A 23,818-nucleotide genomic window follows, 5' to 3' on the forward strand; every position below is an offset into this window, starting at 1 on the left:
CCATGTAATGATCTGCTAGGGAGTGTGGGGGGGCCACAGCCCCATCCTCCAGGATGTGAAGCGGGTATGGAGGAGATCAAAACTCCAGACATCCAGAGTCTAGTATACTTTGGCATGCAGACTGGAGCAGCCAGTTACTGAAACACCAACAGACCAAGTAGTGACGGATACTAACCAAGTGTTGGCTCAGTGACCACAAACTGGCAATAGAACACGAAGACACAAAATGTCATGCCAACCAAAAGGAAACAAAACATGTGATCACTGTTTGACAGGTGAGTCTGATGCAGAGATGCATTTCCTCTTGCAATGTGAGCCAGTCAGTGAGGCTATGAACATTTACTTTAACCAATTCAGTGCTGCAACATCTGAAAAGTAAAATTACTCACATATATCGACATGAGGGTCAGTGAATACAAACGATGCATAGCTGTTTAGTTTGTATACTCAACCGAGTTGAAATTTGATTGTCCATTTTATTGTTCTCTTCTATTGTAATACTGTGTAAACTGCATTTCGATGTTCTGCCAACACTGTTTTCAGAAACTGTGCTGCTAATTAAGCACACTTTGACAGAGAGAAAAAAATAATAAACATGTACTAAAAACGGTCTAAATTTTTCTGTTTCAGATTTCAAAAATTATAAAATTTTCTTTTCTAGAACAAATATCTTGTTTACTGGAATATGACTGAGTCATTTAAAAGGTATTACTTTAATCTCAGGTATACTTCATTGACAATTTTCACTATTTAAAAACTATCACACCTTTTATCAATGCGTTAAAATTACAACTTTACTTATTCTTTATTGATTTCACTAGTCAACACAATTACCGCTCTCAGATTTCGTTAGATGATGGCTGTCAAAAACCTTTGTTGAAAAATGTATCTTACTGTGAGAAACAAAGGGAGATAGACACATGTGCAAGGTATATGTGCCTCTCTCCATGCTGTACCTGCTGGATTTGGCAGGAACACGTGCTGTTATCTGACCCCGTTCTATCTTACCCTGGCTTAAGGCCAACCTGCCCAGGCCAAGCCAGGCACATCGGATTAATATCTGCTGGCCTGTTACGTGGCTCTGTCCTTACATCACAGTTTTCTGCTGCTGACTGGACAGTGAAGCTGTGAAGTTTAAGACGCGTGTCAAATTGCACACAGAAGCACACTGAGGTGCCAGGTGAGTGTCAGAGGTGCCACACTGGATTTACTGACAGAATAATTCCTCACATTTCACTTGCAATTACCATTTACTAATTCAATGCATCAGTGCCAAATGCCACACTCCATAAAGACTACATCAATACAAAAAAATCTCCATTAATTTCTCACATATTGAGATATTGAGCTCCTTTTTAATGCAGCTCATGCATGTGCGAGTTCCTGCTAATGCAAGCTATACTGGATCGCAGCCAGAAGCTTCAGGGTGCCAAAGTGAGAATCATGGCATGAAAGAGGCAAGTGATTGAGTAAAGCTGTATTATAGACTTAACTTTTAGAATTTTATCTTGAAGGCTAAAGAAAAGGTGGCGTGGAGGCCAAATCCAAGTAACTGTGGTAATTCAATTATAATGCATTTAAGAGAAAAGAAAAACAAGTATTGAACATAAAACAATAAATACTGCTTGATGTGGCTTTCTGTGGTTACAGCATGTTTTTGCTGAGGTATTGTGTTGAAGGTTTGCAATTTGGACTTGGCATCTCTAATCAAAGAAATGTGGACATATTTTTGAATTCTTCCTAGATTTTTCACCAGGCAATTAAAAACTACACAAAAACTATGCACATTTAATGTGCCTTTAGCGTACCAGCTCTTGCTCTCGGAATTTTATCATGACAATAGAGAAGCAGCCTCGGGGCCCTTTTAAGCTTCCCTCATTTCATTTCCATGTCTATTGCTCTCCGAGTTCACTTACATTTGGCTGTGCATCACCATGGCAGCGGACACTGGCCCTCACATCTGACTCAGACATCATCCAGAGCATTTCAGCTCTGAGTGAGTCATAATGAGTCCCACTCTCCGCTGCTACAGCGCTGAAAATAGGCTCACTTTCCTCCTTAAGATTTCTCTAGGGAGAATGTCTGTGATCATCTCTCAAAACACTCCTTTCATTCTGTAACAAACATGTCCCAAAATAAGAGACAGCCAGGACAGTTGGGATCCAGCCAAGGCAGTTTTAGGCAGTAATAAAGTGTGGATAACTGCACTTTTACAGATATACGGAGGAAAATAATATATGCACACACTTAAACTGCACATTAAGCGACCAGCTACACTTACCTACTCTTCACCTCTCCACACATAACCTAGAGAAATTAGTCTGAAATTGCTGACTGCATGCAAGACTGATTGAAACCACAGCTTTTCAGTAGACTGTTTTTGAACAAATGCTATTTATAGCTATCTAACCACCACTCAAAGTAATGCAAACAAAGTGAGTTTAGAAACTGACTTGTTTTTTTATTTTATTTAGATTTAGCAATATTTAAATTACACTCCCTTTGTTATTTATGGCAGCTTTGTTCAATGGAAGTTAGTTACGCACCTGAATTTTAAACAAGCTGTCAGTCTGCACTCTTCTATGTAAGCAATGCAAGTCCACAGAGAAAGCCTATCAACATGGGTCATCCAGAATGAGTTAATATCACCTAGAAAAAGAAACTGTAAAACTAAGGATTTTTTTCCTTGTGTGTGGTGTGTGTTTGTGTGTTGTGTTTTTGAGACACAGGCTCCGGGCTCATGGTTCTGCTAAGTATGAAGCATTTTATTGCGATGGGAGGGGAAGACAGAGGGAACACAAGGAGAGAGGGACATTTCCCTGCGTGAAATGTGTAAATGAGATTTGCTAAACCTGGGCATGACATTCATCCTGGGTTCCACGTCTGGGGAAACTAGACATGTCTGTATCTCCTTTTCCTTCATTTCTGAAATCCATATACTTCAAATAAGATTTGCTGGTCTGTCACTCATATAGACATGGGTAGTTTACCATTCACACACCTTGCCAGGTGCTACCTTAAAATACTTCTTGGCCACTTTTGCAGCCTACTGCGACAACCTCGAGGCTGAACTTTACCTCACTGATAAATTTAAGATATCAGTTAAGAAACCAATAGATTACATATTTTGCATATTTTGCAGTTCCTAAGCTACAGGCCCGTCATGCAGCACGCCGTACCTACCAGATAATACAATTAAAAAAAGGAGAAGCTAATTTCAGTCCTTAACAAGTCTAGTTTATAACAGGTAACCTGTAATTAACAGGTAACATTTCCATTACACTGACCAACACGACATGTAGTTACATGATTACCCAACAAGCAGTTTACTTGTTCAGTTTGTGTACTTTTTAAATACCACATACATTTTTGCACGTTCTTTTAATATGCTCTCTGGAGCCATGCCATTATCTTCTATTACACTTTGTTAAACATATTTATGTAATTATATGCAATTAGATGTCACATTGCTATCCTTTCAATCTCAATAAATCCTTTCACGTCAATAAAAACAAAAAATACTTTCTACACAAATCGACACAATCTGTGTGCACGCAAAGATTTAAAGTGGTTCCACTGAGAATGATTAAGTATACGGAGCACAACTGCGCAACAAAGAGATATCTTTCTGTCCAAGAAAACCACCCTGTGTGCTAAAAATAGGTCCATTCAGAGCAGTGTGTAAAGAGGATCTGCTACAGCTCTCCTGGCAAAAGAGCCCATGCTCCCAATCCACCCCACCACCCTTCCGATGAGATTTGCTAACCTCGTGCAAATGTGCCAGTGACCGAGTCTCCTCTCCCCTTCAAGACCTGTTAAGGTCTCCTAAGACAGTGATTAACATCATTACAAGTGTTACTTAAATCTGCTGCCAGAGAGGAAGAAAAGAGCAGCACGATGCTCATAGAAAAGATACAGTTTATAGCACTTAAATGTTTGTCTGATTAAATAGTATTATAAATACTGATGACATTTTAAGATATAATATGTGCAGCGAGACTAATAAGAGACTGAGGGATATGACTCGAGAATGCCAGAATGAAAGTATAATCAGGCAAAATGAGGGAAGTCGATCATTTATGGGTGTCCGGGGCCTTTCCAATAATTCTAATGATTTGAGATCATAAGAATTTTAAAGAGACAGACTGCATAAAACTGCTGAGAAATAATGGAGTCAATGGCTGGAAGAGGAGAGTGTGATTGGGATTAGAAGGCAATCTGGATTAGGTAGAGGATCTGCGGCTCATGCTGCTGCTACTGCAGGCATCGGATGACACATGCACAAAAATGCCAAGTCAGGCTGAGAGCCTTAGACAAGAAATGCATGAGCATATCAATTGGCATTTGTGCTGTCATTTGTCTTTTTTTTCTCCACAGGCTGAGTTTGTCTCTTATAATATCTCAATTTTCACAAACAGAAATCCCTTCAGAAAAAGATAAGATGTATATAGCGTACGCTCAAATTATACACTGTGTAATAGCTGTTTGGTTTAATATCTATAAAGTTAACAGAGCTGTGGCACAGAGTCAGATATGTATTCCATCGTTTTCAATACAATTGGCTCGTATAACAAGCAGCCTAATAATACTTGAAATAACTTAATTACTGTTCACTCTCCGCAGCGCTCTAATTATAGCCTTTACAAAAGAGCAGCAGTAATGCACTTTTAAGTGTAATGGGAGTTTACCTAATTAGGCCTATCACACACACGCATGCACACACGCACAGACACAGTTACACACTAGTGAGTGAACTGTCATTCAGTAATTAGTAATGGTGATGAAACCCTCTATTACCATTTCATTTACACACCATCACAGGGCACAGTCCGCTGACCTTTGTGCTTACACACAAGCCAAGCTTTTCTAACAGCTTTTAAAACAGTAATATCTTTATGACATAACTGTAGCACGGCTCAGCATGATGCATTAACGGGGATGTCATTTTATTTCGCCAATCAGTTAAAAGCCAGTACGGTATTTTACCATTATCCACTCTAGTAATGACTTGTGTTATGTCTCTATTAGTAGTGTTAATGAGTGGGCCGGTGCGGTCTGAAAACTGCAAATAAGAATGCCAGTCAAACAGTCTAATGAGATGTGAATATATATATATATATATATGCGTCTGTATTACAGACCTCAAGGATCATTATGGAGGTGTTGGCTCTTTTTTATCAAAGAGCTGGTGGGGTGCCCTAACAGTGCCCCTTTGAGGCATACAGATAACCACACAATCACCCAATGCGGATAAACGGATGAATTCATAAAATGATTTTCACATGTGACTTTTAAAAAGGAAAAAGAATCTATGGGATATCTTTCATAGGTATAGCTGGGTTTTTTTAACCTTCATTTGACTGATATGAATGTCCAAGAGGCCAGGGACCCTTGGGACCTCAAAAAAATTTTGATTTTCAAAAGAAACATTAAGCAAAGCAGAAATAGAAAATAATGATGTCAAATCATGTCAAATTATGAACAGAGCAAAAAAAAATTTTTTTATTAAGATGACGGTTAATAACAACAAGTTACAATACTCCCTCTTAAATGTTGAAAAGCCACTGCCCACCATGCTAAAAATCCAAATTCGGTCCTTGACTGATGCTTTTTCTAGTTGTGTTGAGTACATTAGGTAGACGATGATAGGCAATGAAGCTTCTGCACCATTAAGCCCTAGTATTAGAGTAAAGTAATGTAGCAGGGTCGGGACCCATTTATCCATTATACATACAATAGACATGAAACTTCATCACTTCCATTTATTCATTTTACAATTATCTCTTCAACAATTAGATAAGCTTACACATATGTAGAGCTGGGCGATATGAGATTTTTTCATATCACGATATGTTTTTTTCATTTCAGGCGATAACGATATCTATCACGATATAAGCCAAATAACTATATTTGTAAGATTTAAATGTGCCGTTGCTCACAAGTAAAATGTGAAATAATCAGCAGCTTGTTTTTATTTAAATATTTATTTCCCATAATAAGTTCGACAGGGTAGATGTACTTAAGGAACATGAGACTTTTTCAGATAGATAAAGGCAAATATTGCAAACTACACAAAAGGCAGCCGCTAAAGCGTTTAAGTTTCAAAATAGAACAAACGAAACAGACTACTAAATTGTCAATTCCACTTAGAAACAAAATATTAATTCTAAAAATAAATCTTAGTTTGTTTTACAGAAGAACAGACAAAACTGACTAACTTTTGTCAATATCAAATAAACTGAGAACTAAAAGGAAATTCTCAATCTCTCCTTGTTGTATAGCTGAGCTTTTCAAACAGTTTTAACAGTTACTTTAGTCTGACAAAAGCCGAATGACGAATTAGCGCTTCCAGTCAGAGACTGAGGCTACGTCCACACGTACACGGGTATTTTTGAAAACGGAGATTTTCCGTTTTCGTTTTAAAAAATAATCCCGTCCACACATAAAGGCAGAAATGAAGGAAAACGCTGCTATGAACATGCCAAAGCAGCAGGTGGCGCTAGATTCCTAACCGTGCAGAAATGTTGGCCAATCAGAAGTCTAGAAGCCTCGGTGGGAAAAAGTAAACAAAGCTGCGGCATAGAAGCAGAACCGAGTCGTATGTGTGGAGGGACAGTAACTGTGTGTATATGTAAGCATTTAAACACTGCAGAGAGTAGAATTAACAGTAACAGTATTGTAGAAATTCATTTCACCGAAACAATAACGTGGCGCACAGTGTGACGCATGCACCAGTTTATTGTATTTCCAGACTTGCTTTCGGCACAATTTACAGTGCACGCTACTGTTTTTTGTCAGACTTGAAATAGCCGAAATACCTTCACACTACGGAACTTCTTTGGCTCTTCCGTTCGACAATCTCTCCGGCATTGGAACCATCATCTGTTTTCTCTTCTGTAACCTTCGGTCACGCTCGGTTGATTTTTCTAGTCGGCACACTCATTTCCTCCATTACGCGCTGGCTCCATTACCCGCTGGCTGCTTCCCAAACAAACACACGTGCGGCTTGGCACTTGTGCTGTACGTAACAAGTCACGCGACATGACGCTGCGGCTGTGATTGGTTCGGCTCTGCGCTACTTAATTTAGATTGGCTGACCTTTTTTTTTTTTTTTTTTTTAAGAGGACAAGAGCGGCGAGGTCTATCACGATAGCTTAATTTCTCAATCGAGTAAAAGTTATATCGCGATACATATCGTTATCGTTCTATCGCCCAGCTCTACACATATGTAAAAACAAATACAGCATTCAATAAAATAAACACTAGCTCTTAAACCTACAAACTCCAAGGAAGTTTTATATTATCATGCAATTTGAAAGAAACTCAGCAAATGATAAGAAGCTCATCAAATAGGCTGCATCAACCACAATAACGCACACTAATAACTGTGTATAGTAAATATATGTTTTCAGTTGTGCAACATGATAGGCCATCATTTACATGGTCTACATGTGATGCAAAGCCTCTAGCTCTGTCTGGCGTGTGGAAAGAGCAAAACGACTCCATGTGCTATCTGACGGTTTATGAGTGTTCATGCTGTGAGAGAAAAAGACTATTTCCATTGGTTTTAAAATACTGTCGATTAAAATTAGCATTAAGAAGCACCCAGCTATAACCAGAACTGATGACAGTCAAAAATTTGAAGTGTGAACAACTGCTCTTTGTGTGCTTATGTGTCTATAAGAATAATTACATACCACATTATCCTATTGCAATAGAATCAGCATTGCAATGTACTCAGAAACACTACCTGGCAATGCACGAATTACTCTTTCTGCTAATCCCCAATACAACTATGCATGCCATTGGCCCTAGCACTTAGGACAAGTTAACATCAGACCACCTGCAACATCATAGTAATATAATTTATATAAAATAAAATAGTGTAACCATGGCCATCTTACATGTGTGATCAGTTTTCCTTTGTGCACTTGCTTTTTTGCTCCATAAGGTTTTAAACAACAAAAGCTGTTATCGGCTGAACTATACATCTAATGTCTACGCTTTTGTTTGCCATTCACGGGCAACTAGCTCGCTAACGCTATCAGTGTCTATATCTAGTATTTTGGAAGCTTTCCATCTGATATGTAATCAGTGTACATTCAGACAGGCATGCAGGCTGGCTCGCCATCCAATCTTTGCATTTGGTCAGAAGACAACATTTTATTTTTATTATCAGAACAGTTGATTTATTGACTGTAGATGTAAAACCATTTTCAACAAATAAAAAAAGAACAACTTCTGGAGCATAATTCACCCTCTAGCTTTAATATAAAAGTCAACAACTATTTGTGATGTCAAACTGTGTGTGCTGTAACCTGAACTTCTCTATATTATGTTTTGATAACTTTGTGTGCATGTTAGTGTAGTCAGGTCTTTTCATTCATTAAGATCCAATGTGTGATTTAGAAGCTTCCCTAGTTTTTTAACATATGGTATGTGCACTTGTGTAAGTACATTTTCATGCTTTACTGCTTTCCTCTGTTTTCTCAATCACCCTGTGTGCATGTTTGAACAGACACAGCGAGCAGAGGAGCGCAGCAAAACAGAAATATATGGTTTCATCATGATTGTGGACTCGACGTCAGTTACAGAAGCATATCTCATCCAGCCGTTGTATACCCCAAGGCTAAGGTGAGCAAATGATAGCAACTGCACGGTTGTTTTTTCCTTTTAGTGAAGTGTTATGGGTGGTCAGACATGTGGCAGATGTTCATTTCTGTCTGGGTTGGAGATGTTTATACTTTAGTACAACATCCAGTGGTTTTGAATCTCTCATATCACACCTAAGGGGAAGAAACATTGCCAAAGCTGTTTTGATGTGTCTCTTTTATTTATGTACATTTATTTGGGCTCTGGCTGTTGTCAGTAAAGCTAATGTTGCACCAAGACCACCAATACTTCATAGCCAAAGCACAGTCACCTGTTTCTTATCATTACTTCCTGTTAATTCTGTTAATGTGTAAAAGAGCATAGATATGGAATTTTCCAGCGCACAGCAGAAATTATAGAACAGAAATTGGAAGTTTTATATGTTGTGATTTCTTTTTCTGTTTTCCATTTGGTTGGGATTATATGTATTCACTAAAACGTTCGAGAAGGGTGTTATGAAGACTGCAAGCCAAGTCTCATCTAAACACTGGAAAACACTGATGTAAGTGCTCCATAATAATAATTAATCAAAACACATTTCTGAGTAGAAACAGATTGTCCTAATGGAAATATTTTAGCACGTGTGTCACTACCAAACAGAGTAGCATCTGTTTGACTGGACTTAACAGCGCTGAGGTCATCTTCCCATGTGAACGCTCTCATCCTGAAGATGGTCTGAAAAGCCACTAGTCTATGTACGGACATTTCAAGCTTACAGTGACAAGAATACACATTCACACATGGGGATGATTTGCATCATTGACAGTAAAAGGGTTTTGTTGTTCTTTGCAGCATTAAATTCATGTAGACACTAATTTTAAGAAAAATAAATATGAATTAAATATATACACTACAAAATGATTCCCAGTGTTCTGAAAAATAACTAACATTTTATCCACAGCTGTGTTTAAGTTCTAAATCTGAAAATTTCAACACTTACTTGGACCAGTTTTCAGCTGGAAAACCAGGCACCAAGTAAACAGATATAAAGCACAAGCAGTTTGCATAAGTAACATGAAAAAGGGATAAGTAGTCTTGATTTCTTCCTATACTGTTCAACTGTTTGGAAAGGTTTTGTCCGTTATCTTATCCCTACGCATATCTTTTGTATTAGAAAATGGCAGAAACACATTAATTACCTGTACATACTGAACTCCCTATAGCAAGCTGCATTTTGCTGACATAGTTTGTGCCCACTTGTCCTCCCAGAGTAAAGGGTTGCTAAATCAATACAAGGTTGTTGTTAATGTGCACCTTTATTCTATAATGAAATATTTAAGTGATGGGAGCAGCCATTTCTGGGATAGCATCCCCCACCTTTTCTAGTGTATGAGTTTATCAGTAAATGGGGGTCGTTTACAACCACTCACATTCACACCTGCAGCAAACTTAGAATTGCTAATCAACTTAACCCCGCGGATGTCTTTGGACTGTGGGAGGAAGCTCGAGTACCCAGAGAGGACCCATGCAAGCACAGGGAGAACAGGCAGATGCCAACCAGCTGGCGGATTCAACCCAAGACCAGCCCTGCTAGGTACTGAATATTACAATAATCTGAATCATGTGCTATTGACTTTGTAGTCAGCAGCTTTCAAATCAGTTAAAGACCTATGCAAGGTTTTGGACAGATAGCCAATACACAATGAAGCTGTTCTGGCAGCACGTGGTAGTCCAACACCTTTCTAAGACACGTTTAATTAGATTTTACCTTGCAACAGAAATTCACACACAGAAAACAAAACACTTTTGCACAAACATGGAAAACAGAGTGTTTAACTAATATATCTAATACGAACATCTGGTTTATATCATTATTCTTTTATTCTGAGAGAATACTCTGTAACTAGCTTTTCATTTAAAAAAAAAATCAAATCATCTAAGACTAAATTTGCAAACACTGATCTTTTTCTTTCCGTCTTTAAGATGGTTTCTGCAAGTGATTTGCACATCAGAAGCTTCTATCTTGATATTGCAAAAGGATTAGCCTCCGTCATCTGTGATATAAAACAGCAACAAAACAAACTACATACTATCAACTAATATTCCTATTTTTATTTTTGAAGCAGTGATCGCCAAGCCCTACTCTATGCTCCGTTTTGGTTTTTTTGGCTTATAGCCACATTTGACAATACTAAACACATTTTCTAGCAACACAGAAAAACTCCAGAGAATTTCACCCTATGGAAACTAGAACTGACTACTGCTAATCTCGCACATTTGGCAATTCTGCACAAGTCTTCCTTGACCTTTCTTTTGCTGCCAAGTCATCACAAACACAGTGAACAGTTTCCAGCCTTGACACTGAGTCAGACACAAACCACCAACAGCATGCATACTTCTACACAGCTAAAGTGTGGCAGACACACAGCAAACATCCATGGGGTCTACAATTCATAAAAAAAATGCAAGAGGCAGTTTGTTTGTTTTTTTAATCACAGCGAAGGATTTTCCAGATGGCCTTCTAAATGGGGCATTCTCGTGCTTATGTTAGCATGCCAAATTGCCGGCCTGTAACTCAAGCTGCACGTCCAACAAATATTTCATTATGAACTAAATCTATAACAGCAGCGGGGTTTTTATTAAGGCAGTTTGGTTTAAAAAATTCTTAGAAAAAACAAATATAATATGATAGTACAGCTGTTCATGCTGTTAGCAAGTGTACAGGTATAAGGTCAACCGGTTACGAAGTTAAAGACAAGCAAAACTGGAGTCATGACTGGTGACACTTTGGTCATCTGTGTCAAGAGGATTAGGAGCAGCTAGTGATCCCAACAAAGCCATGTGTCATAGCCACTGAGCTACACACTCCAGCGAGCACTGATCCCCTTAACTGACTCTTTTAACTGCCCCGGCAACTAAGGCGAGCTGACAGCGGGGCTATTTTCAGGCAGAAATCACCCTGGTTTGCACAGGGCCACAGAGAGAGGGGGCCATGGCCCATGCCATCGCTTTCCATTAGGAGAGAATGCAAAACACAGTGAGGACCTCACTTTGCCACTTTGCAGCAAAGAGCAACCTTTTGCTCACGACAGCTCCCACAAACAGATGAGGGACAAATGTGTTGTGACAACAGCTAATAAGTTGCCTGCGATCTGCTGGTAGTGTGTCACCGTGTGTGTGATTGTCACTGTGAACACATGAAGGTCCATGCGTTGTCTATGTTTATACTGAGAGTATATGCTTTGAATAAAGTAGCAAAACACACCAATAAGAGATAAATAGAGCTGCTAAGAAAGGTTGCATCTTGATACATGAATGCATGATACGCATTTGACATGCTTGATCAGCCTCTGTACTTTTGTATGACAGATTAAAGAGCCAATAGACTAAAATAGCAAGCAGGAACACAAATAACGTCTACAAATAGCCAGGGGCCGTCATAAAACACATTAGACTGCATACCAGTCACACTGATAAGCTTTTCCTACCGTTTAAAGTATAGTGTTACAGGGGTTATTACAGCATCCTATAAAGTTTCCTGAAAAGCGCTATCTAAGCAAATCTATTACTATTCATGCAGAGATTCCATTTGCATTTAAATGTGCATCACTATTTTCTTCAGATACATCAATTCCTGGTCAGCTGATGTTAACAAGCATCCATACAGCCATTATAAATAGAGCAAACAGTTCAAAAACCAAATGGCAATGCCGTTCCAACTCTCCACTAATGATCATCCGTCCCTAATACATGAGCTCATGGGCTAAAGTATGACCTTGGTCACCAAACCAGGAGGTAACCCAATTACCTTATGCTCTAGGCACTCCATAGAAGATATATTTACTTCAAATAACCTGACAGGGACACAGAGTTTAATTTTCACTGTGGGGGCCTGAATCAAAAAAGTGTATCAAACCAGATGACAGATAGTTTTTATTTTTTGATTAGACTTTTTTAACTTCCTCTTTCAAGTGACATCTCTTTCTGCCTTATTTAGAATCACTCAGCTTTAGCACAATGGTTCCCCGTGCAGAGCTCTGTGATGCAGTTTTTCTATACTGGGTGCTCATATGAATACTGTACCATACTAAACTGAGGCTGGAAATTTAAGCAGTGTTGCAGGAGTGCGTCATTAGAGTTGTACTGATGAATAAATTGCAGAGGTTAAATTCTGGTATTGAACATATCACTAAGTTACACCTTTTCTCTTTTTATGATTTCCAGTACTAAAGTCTCTGATGCAGGAGAGATGGCCTGGACTTAAAGAGCCAGAAATGAGCAATGAGAGTTAGAAGATTCATATGTGATGATCAAATGTAAGCCATTTTCAGTGGCTACATTTTTATTGGTCATAAAAGTAAAAATCTAAATATCAGTGTTCTCTTAGGGCTGAACAATTATGAACAAAAAAATATTTGATTGGTGTGTCATGTAATATAACACTGCCATGTGCTGCTGCATTTGACCCATGTAGAATTGTTAATGTAAAAATAAAATATGGGCTTCTTAGTCACCTAAATTTGGTGCATCTCTTAGAAGGAAAATAAGAAATATGCATAAAACTCCAAAAATTGTACTAAAAATTAACACCAAATGAAATCATCAGAGGACAATTTTTACCTGCATTGTCCTACATTCCTGTTAATTAAAACTTTGCAGAGTCCATCTTCTAGAACTAAATTATACAGTTTTCACTGTACCTGCATGATGGATGTAAACAAAATTCAAAAGTACGCCACAGCTGTGAAATCCCTCTACATTTCCCCTGCAATGTTTTGCATACAGCGCAATTATTGCCACTGAAGCAAACTAATTGCTTGGTGGGGACAATGCAACTTGTGTCCACTATGCTGGCCATTTTACAGAAGCCTTCATTACTTGCAGTGTTTAGTGGACATGTGTGTTTGATCTAACTGAATGTGATGAACTGGTGAGTTGTCTTTGTGAGCTGATGTGATGTCCGAGATAACGTTGAACATTTGACGTGTCCGCATTAGAGATCTTTGCACTGTTTTTCTTGGCCTTATGCACTCATCATACTGCACTTTGTGGTGTGTTTCCAGGCAGTTGAATAACTCAGCTGTGTTGCGTTGGGGTGCAGACGCAATTCTACACAACTCTCAGCATATGATTTGTTGTTGGTTAACATCACTTGCCTTAAATCTGAGCTACTTTCAAACAGCCCACTTCAAGGGATGAGCTTCCCCTTCCCCCTGCTGTGCCGAACATTTGAATTTTGCCATCCAGACTAGTCAAGAAAACTTTAAACTGTATGTTGCAGAGAACAGCTTTGATTGGCACATGTACTCTAGGCACATGGTCAGGTGCTGATTTACAAAGAACTTGATTTGCTTTTTCTTTGCGTTCTTACTGGTGGAAGACACATTTTTAATATCACTCGATCATCTTAATTTAATTTTGGGAAGTCAAAATCCTGATCGAGATTAAAATTCAATTAATTGTGCACCCTTATGTTCTATTCAAGTGTGACACTGAACTGCATAAACACAAAATTCAGCCAGCATCAAGTTATTCACACCTATTTCTACTGTCTAATAATTTATTTTAGAAAGCCCTTCCATTAAAATTGGAAGGTGCATATTCTATATATTCACATCTTTTGAAAAGAGATACACACACTCACAAGTGTGAGGAGAAGCAACAATAAAAATAAAAAAAAAGCTTTATCTACCCGTGCCAATATGACAGTAAGCCAGCAGGCACCTTCCCAAAGACCTGACAGTAAACCAAAATTAAATAGAGCTATTACTGATGCTATTAGTTACAGCTTTGTTTGACAAGTCAACCTGTCTATCTTGATACAGGTCTGCTCGTGAAACAGAACACAGCAGGATTACCAAATATTTCATTATTCAATCTGGACATTATTTTTATGTTATTCTTTCTCCAAAGAATAACAGACAAAATGCTTTCTGAATACACTTATATATCAAATTAGCTTTAAAAAAAAAAGCAGCTTCCTATAATACTTAGGGATGCATTACAGTAATGAGATTACCACATCTGCTTGAGATGCTCTGCCATCATACTCACCTCTCTGCAAAATGACTGTCTCTAAAGACACTTTCCTTGAAATGCTCTGGCGCGTGGCAGTGAATATTTGTGCTGTCAAAGGATTAAAACATCACACCATATCTAAAACTATTATAGCTACCACTCTTCCAATTTATTTTACTTTCCTGACACAGCTGAGCAGATTTTAATTTTCTCAAAATAAAAAAAAAAAACAGCAAGAAAGAAAGAAAAGCAGTAAAGACTTTTTAAAGGTCACTATTATGAGGTCTTTGAACTGCCATAACTGCAGTCTTCACACAGGAAGCCATTTAGTTATAGCAGGTTTAATTTGCTGCATGGGGGAAAAAACTGGAAGCCATTTGTATGTGTGAATGTTTAGTATTTGACAAGGTGCCAGTTCTCAATTTATGCACTTGCAAAGAGCACATTGTAATATGCTGTTTAATGTGCATATTACAGCTATTTGCACATTGTGCTGTTCCTATGATAAGGCACGCTGGCATTTTGATTAACCTGCGCTTTAGGAAACCTGCAGAGGTTTGGGACAGACTAGCCCTCCTCCCTCCACAACCATCAGCCCACCTCCACTACCCCTCCATATCCGGAGGAAGGGTGCGGGATCGATGGCATGCCGGGATGCTATTAGAGCTGAGGCAGCCAGGCAGCTACAAGTTCAAAAGCAAAGTGTGGGAGGAGAAATAACACAAGGTAATTATCTGGGCCCCGCTAGCTACCGCCAAGGTAATCTGTAGAGTGGAGGACGAAGGGGGGTTGCGGAGGTGGTGCTCAGGATGTCGGTCCATATTTGGCTCAACTCACTGCACTCAGTTCAATCCAGCAAAAGCTGATGAAGACAAAAACTTTCACTTTACTTTCCTCACATATTCTTTGCATTTTGATACATTAGCTATTATATCACCTTTCACTGGATCGTGCTGAACTTGAATGTTAATCGAAAAAATTAGGCACCACAGATAATGATATATATAAACAGAAGACATCCCAAGCTTTCGCACTGCAGCTGAAGCCACATTGCCTAGCAAGGTGAGATGCCATCTGCTTTTTTACAGTTATCTTAATAATCACGATGAGCAAGAAGTAATTAAGCAAGTGCACCAACAGCATCTGGACAAGTCATCACAAAGTCAAGAAAGTTCCACTTACCTGACTTGAGCTCGCTCAGGTTGATTTTACAGTTTAGCAAACATGAAATTCATTCAAATCTGGACCCAGTAACATTTGCACAGATTTTAATTTTCGGATCGTTCATTTGAAAGTGCACACAAATTCAGTCGAAGCAATTTAACATAATTTGCTTCCTCTGTTCCTGAATGTTTGTCATTTGTGTAATCAAATACAACAGCAATAATCACTGGTACGACTGTTCCACTCCACGCATAAAAGCTCACTCCCCAGTGACTCATTTCTAATGGAAAGAAAACACAAATTACCACATCGAGGGAGGAATAGATCAGTCGGTTTTACATTCATGAGAGATAAAATAAACTGTCCGTAAAAAATAGAGTGCACACAGGTACAGGCATTAACACACTCACGTAGACAGCCCCTTTAGAAAACTGTAGAGAACAATTATAAAAACTGCATGCTCAGCAAGCTAACTCCTACAAGCAGCCATAGGCTTTGCACTGCCGACTTATTTTTGCTTCCAGTGCAGTTAATGAGTTAAAGGTCAGTAGGCTGTTATGACACCAATTAGTGCAATATTTCAAATCAGCACTGGTGCTCATCAGCAGTGGTGGGCCGATGCTTTGAGATTTCAACAGAGCTAATTGGAGAATAATCCGCACAAGGCGATTCATCATGGTGAGGGATGCAACTGAAAGAATCCCTCAGGGTCGTTTAGAGGTCACGGACTGCACTTGAGATAGTGTCACGGATCAACGTGGGGGTAAGGGCACAGCAAATATCCGTGCGGGACCACGTTAGGGTTAAGTGCACGATCAGATTCAGCACATTATAAATCAACACATTATCAATCACCACAATACTTGAAATGTGCAATTCACTTGTATTTTTATTTTTATTCCTATTTATTCTATTTATCCCCTTCGTATATTTTATTTATATTTGTCTCTGTATTTATATATGTGTGTGTATGTGTGTGTGTGTGTGTATATATATATATAATATTCTGTAACTGTAACTTCTGTCGGTGCTGTGCTTTTTGGAAATCGAATTTCCCAGAGGAACCCACCCGAGGGATTAATAAAGTTCTATCTTATCTTATCTTATCTTATCTTGTGTTTCTTCTACAAAATGCCTGGGTGCTGAGCTGAGACTTTTCTTTCTCTCTTGTCAGAGGCTCTTCGTGGGCGTTTTTAATTTTTCGTTCCTCCTGACAGGTCATTTCAGAGAGCCATTTGTGGTCTGAACACTCCCTACATTAGTCAGTTACTCCATACACATCTGGGCACACTGCCGAGGGTGGATCAGATGCTGTGACTTTTGACTGTCTGGTCATCAGCTGACCTTTAGCAGAAAGACACCTTACAACAGCTGGAGTCTCTTCTGTGCACAAATGTCCAAACAAAGGGCCAAACAAAGTAGCAAGCTACTGCAGAAGTAGCAAGCTATGTTAGTTACCTTTCAGTCTGAAATGTTTAGTTATGAACAAACACCCTAAAATATTCATGTAATAATAGTACAGACGCAAGATTAAAATAGTGAATCCTGGTGTCTCTGATCTACTGATACGGATTATCAACGGTGAATCAAGTGGGGTCAAATGTTAAATCCAGGATACCAATTATATATTATTAAACGTATAACTCAGTTTATGGTTGGTCAATTGACACCATGGTGTTAATAGAAAACAACCAAGCTGAAAAAAAATTTGGTGAGACATTTTAAATGCTCTTTTTGAAAAAAAGCCTGCTCAAAAAGAACAGCCTACAGTTAGCATGCAACATTAAAAGTACAAGCTTGGGATTAATTGCTCACTAAAGGGTTTTTCATCAGGTTGAAACAAATGTTAAACCTTTACTTTCTTATTCCTGGGAATACAGGGTCAGTCTGGGGATTCAAACGGGAAAATATACTTTCGCCACCTAACTTCCTTAACCTTTATGCAACAGCTGACTGAACTCATGATGACCTTATATGCCACCGCAGCTCTAAGCCTGCGCCCACAGGCCAAACTGTGTCACCTCATTCTGTATGATGCATCACTAATAAACAACAGGGCAGGCGAGAGGCGAGCACCCTTTAACAAGGACAGAGCAGTGGTCCATTTCCACTGATGACATCTTGATGAATTAACACTCCAGAGGAATCGATGAATCCACGGCCGCAGTGGCCTGCTTGCCAAACAGTTGGTCAGGCCAGTGGCGCTGGGACCCGCGGTCCCCAGGCGATGTTTCTGTGAAAATGCACCACTTATTAGAATTATCTACTCTGCTAATTAACAACAGAGAATGGGGAAAAAAATTAAAAAGGACAAAAAAAATGCCCACTTCTGCTTGCTTCAATTAGAAAAAGGTTAAATGACAGCGACAGTGGTCTTGTTGCATGTTGTGGTTTGTTGTCTGCTTATGTGGAAACACCCACAGTAAAATTAAAAACTAATGTTTAATGTTGCCTCTGTGAGCTTGTTAGAAAACCTCTGCTCTCTGAAATGTAAGCCTTCATGCCCCATTGCTTCACAGTGCAGCACAAACAGCTAAACACTGACAAATGCCCCTGTTCAACATTAACAGACTGCACTCAGCCTTCCAAGGTGGCAACATTTATCATTACAGCCATTAATGTAAGATATTTGTACAAAGGTTTTGATTTGTCAGTAGACAATAAAAGCAGACATGGACGAGTCAATGTTGGATTTAAAAGGCATAGGTTGAGGTTTGAAAAATTAAATCTTCACACCAACTGCGGGTGGTAGACCAGTGTATGTGTGGAAATTCTGATGGTCTTATTGTGCTGAATACCTCAAAGGCAGGAGATCTTCTATCCAGTCTTATAGATGGTGTGTATTCATGTGTATGTCAAAGGACTGTAATAAGAGACTTTAGTGAACTACCTGAAAGAATTCAGATAGCGAACATAATCTAAGTTTGCATGGTCACAAAGTATGTTATCCTACAGTACTACTGCACAATTACAACTTATACAAGAATTTGTCACAGACTGCAGTAACTGCAACAAAGCAACTAGCTCCATGAGCAAAGGGTGTTTTTGTTACAGTTCCATTATTCCACAGGTCCATATTCAACATCCTTTGTCCAATACATTCACCATCCCTCCTCTTGCACATGTCCAAACCATGTCAGCCTTGCCTTATAAATTGAGCTGTTCCACTGACCTCCCTCTCATTTCCACACACGTATCCACTGGCTTTCATTCCTCTTCTCTCCAGAGTATACCTCCTCCTCTCTTCCACCTCCTCCCCACTCTCACTACAGATCATGTCGTCTGTGAGCATCATAGTCCACGGAGGCTCCTGCCTGATCTCATCTGTCAACCTGTCCATCACCGGTGCAAACAAGAAAGGGCTCACAGCTGATCCCTGATGTAATCCCACCCCCACCTTGAACCCATCTGTCAATCCTACTGCACACCTCACCACTGTCTTGCCCTTACATACTTCTCTGCCACTCCTGACTCCTCGTGCAGTACAGTTCTTATCATCACTTTATTATATGCTTTCTCTTAGTCCACAAAGACTCACAGCAACTCCTTCACTCTCAAAGCAAATATCACATTTGTAGTACTCTTTCCTGGCATGAGACAAAGGGCCACAAGCCAGTGTAGTCCTAGTGTCAGTCACAAACCAGAGGGATGCATCAGGAAGGGCATATTCGCCAGTTCAAATATGTAGATCATCAAGAATGAGGTCGCTAGCATTAAACGTGAAAGTAAAAGTACTGAAGTAATAGTTGCTTTATTTGATCACAGCTGCAGAAAAATCCCCTAACTCATTAAACTGCAGAAATTTTAGACATAAGTGCAAAGACTTCCTTCAGGTTAATACCTAATATTAAGTAGAGTTAAATGCTACAGTAACAAGCTGAAACTCAACCTAAAATAACTGCATTGTATGATTATGACTTTTTGATGTTAGTTTAATGCTTCAGAGGCCCTTTCACCTCACTAAGTTGGAAACCCTAAAGCGTGATGTCGATTACTGTACGCTCAAACTCTGCTCAAAGAACTCAAAATTGATACAGCAAGCCATGACAAGCAACCCATTCAGAGCTGCCAGTAGCAGTCAGTCCAGTCATCTAGTGAATGTTTTTGATATCTGTTGTGGTTATTCTGCCTCTATCTCTTCTCTGCTCTGAGGCGTGCAGAGCCTCTCGGGCTGATTGACGGAAAGAGGTTCTGGCTCCTGCCAGAGAAGCATGATTGACATCCTTGAGATGGAGCACAGCCAGTGAGGATTTTACTGTCACTCTTGGACGTGCAGAGGGCTCCAAAATGGCAGAGGGTTGATATGTTTGAGAATGAGCGCTCGCATGAGGGAACTGCACAATCCACTTGGGTTTTGATAAGTAATAGGAACAGGTCCATACCACAGCGGTGCTTGATATTTTTGCGTTGACTGGACCCTTTAAAACAACTGAGGCATGAGAGCAAAAGTAACTATAGTTTCGAAGCAACAATGCTTTGCAAACATGTCCTTGCAGAACTGGAGAAGTGTCGAAGCTCATGATTGAGGACTGACAACGCTTAACACTAGAGACGGTCCGATATAGGGTTTTTAAGACCAATACTATTAATAGGGAATTTAAAAATAAGATATTGGCCGATATTTATTCTTTCAGGCACACAAAACAAGCAGGTCTCCCAAACATTTCTTATAAGCTGTTATTTATGAGCCATTACTTATATAATATGGCAATGTAGGTTAAAAATAAACGTGTTATAATGTTGCAACAAGTTATGATTATTCATTCATGGCCTGCCTAACGCTCTAATGTGTTTGTCGCATTCCAATCACGTGCGTTGCAAACAGGTAAGCTGCAGAGCGCCCTCTGGTGGGCAAACAATACAATGTACAACACTCGCAACCTGGCTGAAGGGTGTTTCGCCTGTCTCTTCTTTACTTCTCTAAATTTAAATTTTATACGGCAAGAAATTACAATTATTTGCTGATACCAATATATCAGCAAATAGCTAGGATAGGCTAATATTGCTAGCTGCCAATATCCATTGTGCTCTTCCTAACGCCCCACAACATAAAAAAATGTATTGGCAAAAAATGCAACTTGGCTTTTAAGCACTGGAAAATAAAACACACTCAAAGTACAGGATATTTCCCACATAGCTCAACAGTCAGGCAGGATCTCATCACTCAACACACACATACACATGTACAGACACACCCAGACCCAGCGCCTGCAGATGTGCAGCAGTGGGAGCCTGTAACTCACTTTTTTGTCGTCTTTCTGCGTTGCTGGCTGTGCATCTTTACTGTGGTTGTCAGTGGAAGGCCTGCCACCGGCATCCATCTGTCTGTCATCCACTTCATTCTGCTGATCGGCCCCTGACCGAGGAGAGCCCAGAGGGCAGGGCTCAGGCTGCTGAACACCACTTTGGACCTCCATCTTCCCCTGCAGTGCCTTTTAATGGTAGCACGAGATTGCAGAAAATAATGACGAAAGAGTGGATGAATGAAACACTTGGACTGACTTACAAGTTATGGTTGTTTTCACAAAATCTCTGCACCAGTGTTTGTATTCTGAGACATATCTCAGTCTGACATCACTATCGATTTCCAGTATTTATTACAAAAGTCGTTCGAGCTTTTCTGCATTATAAGTCATATCACTGGAACACAACTGTGGGGTAAATATAATCCCATCTTTAAAATTTTCAAAAACAAGGGAGACATTTAGACATTTCACATCAATAAAGGCACGGGTGTAATCACTAATATTAAATGGCATTAAAGCTGGAGTCTGTTTATGTAAGTTAGCCTTTAGGATTTGGGTATCATGCATGACTAACTGGAAAATTTGAGGACACTCAGTCATAGTTAACAAGTAAAAGGTCTGTCAAGGAAATTCCCATCAGGCTCTGGTTGCCATTCTCTCAGCTACAAATGAAATAATTAAAACTTAATAATAATGATTATATCACAGCACAAAATGATTTGCTATCCTTCCCATGGCACTGCACTGTATCCTAACCTAACCTCTGACTTTGCACAATATTATTAGTCCCCATGTGAAAATGTAATTTTTATAAAGGGAATTACCCAAGTGCTGTTAAACAAAGCTTAAAAGTTTTATTCTGAATGTAATGGATCACTTTAATCCATGAAACCCTGAAACTACCAGAGTCAAAATGATTAGCCCACCCAACGCTAATAGTCAATTGTGTATCCTATCTGCTGGAAAACAGCGCATGTCATTTGTTGTAGTTTTAGGTAAGTCTCACACACGTCTCCTGATCTGAGCCTATTCTTTTTTGGTGAATTTTACATGCTCCTCCAAATTTGTGGTCTTCTGGCATGGACTTCCCTCTTCAGTTCACCCTACAGATTCTTAATGGGATTCAAGATAGTGCAGGCCAGTCAATGGCATTCACTTTGCTCTTATGGAAGTAGTTCTTCACCAGGGCTGACGTATGTATTGTGTTGCTATTGTGTTTTGGTGCTGGCTGCTTGAGGTTTTCTTTCAGAATCTTCACGTCCTTCGTTCTTCGTGATTCCTCCCACATTGATAAAATTCCCAGTTCCAGACGCACTGAAGCATCCCACAGCATAATACTCCCACCGCCGTGTTTCACCATGGGGACTGGGGACAATAGTCTTTGGGTTTTACACCTCTCCCATCTTTCTCCAAACTAAAGCATCTTTGTGGCTAAAGAGCTCCTTTATACACTGGAAGAATGTGCTTCCAGCATGCATAATGTTTCTCTTTCTTTAATTTGTCTTAAAAGTGTCTCTTCTGCAAAAGCAGAGTTTATCTTGATCTGCAACCTTGCAGTCCACTCTTGTGCAGGTTTCAAGTGATTTTCTTCATTCAGACTACAATTCCAGACTTGGTTAAGTCACTCACATCTTGGCTGTTGTTCTGGAGTCTAAACACATCATTAATCACTAGTTTTCTTTTAAGGGTCTTTGAAATCTTTCTCTTCTTACCTCTGATGGGCTTGTTCTGTACACCGTGGCTCTCTTTGAGTTTTCTTAATGATACTTCTCACTCCAGTTGATGACACTTGGAAACAGTGTCATAACTTTGCATATCCATCTCATCCTTTGTGAGCATCAACAACTCTTTTTCTCGAGTTAACTGATTTATTTTGTTGTTGTCATGAGGGTTTCTCAGGTGTGAGCTCAAACCTTTGCTGAAGTGTTTATACTGTTTGTAAATTGGAAGATAAACCTCAGTTTTCATTTTATTTTACAAGCTTTGGGCAACGTTAAAGCACATAATTGCACAGCAGTGGTTTGTGCTACGGCTCAAAAAAAGGTCAGTTTTCAGTGGGCTAATAACCCTGGTCATTTGGGGTGGGGTTTTTTTACCCAGATATTATGCTGTTATTGTGTGGAAATCTAAAGCGAACTAATATTTTTAGAAATAGGATGTTGAAAATCCCTTACTCTGTTAAAAAGCATTTGGGAAGATTTTGAGAAAAACTTTCAGTTTGGGGACTAATAATTCTCTCCTAATCTGTATGTGTTTGTCACACTGAGAGCACTTAAAAAAATAAACTGGATAAATAACAGATGTTTAACAAAAATTCTGATCAAACAACATGTTTTAAATTGTAACCTTATAATCTAGAACAAAAAAAAAAAAATCATTTAACAGTGTGGTGCATGCAAGGAAGCATTATCTCAGTAGTGAGGACTTGTTTTTCCAGGTCTCCGAACAATAAAGCAGAAGACAAACAAAGTAAAGACAAGTGACCTCGTTTGAAGGACAGATCTGAAATCAGCATCGGGTCGATGTTTAGCATCTGAGTTGCTTCATTTTGCATTCTGGGGCCATTAATAAGTTATGAGGTCAGTTGGTTGTTCTTGCAACTGAGATGAGCTGCCTCATAAATACATGTCCTGAAGGACCTTTCACTGAGCATTATAACGCTGCAGCCCAGTGAAAACTGGCACAGACACAGACAGGTGAACTTCACCTGTTGGTCCCCGTTAATGAACCCTTGTGATGTTCCTCGAGTATTATCATTTAATTGTTATAATGCAAAAAGGTTACAAAAGCACTAAGTG

At 39.3% G+C, this 23,818-nt stretch overlaps 1 protein-coding gene across 1 annotated transcript in view; it reads right to left on the bottom strand.

Annotated features, from left to right (window-relative positions):
• The window catches only part of LOC146643618 (RNA-binding motif, single-stranded-interacting protein 3), a 313,547-nt gene that overhangs the window by 289,088 nt on the left and 641 nt on the right, over nt 1–23,818 (bottom strand). The window contains exon 2 of the mRNA XM_085395367.1: nt 21,018–21,206. Coding sequence (XP_085251493.1) covers nt 21,018–21,191 — 174 coding nt within the window. The 5' untranslated portion in view covers nt 21,192–21,206. The remainder of the gene's footprint in view (nt 1–21,017; nt 21,207–23,818) is intronic.

The sequence above is a fragment of the Rhamphochromis longiceps genome, linkage group LG22 (genome assembly GCF_057381845.1).
Source record: "Rhamphochromis longiceps isolate RC_006_pf linkage group LG22, R_longiceps_female_GT1.1, whole genome shotgun sequence".
Classification (NCBI taxonomy): Eukaryota; Metazoa; Chordata; class Actinopteri; order Cichliformes; family Cichlidae; genus Rhamphochromis; species Rhamphochromis longiceps.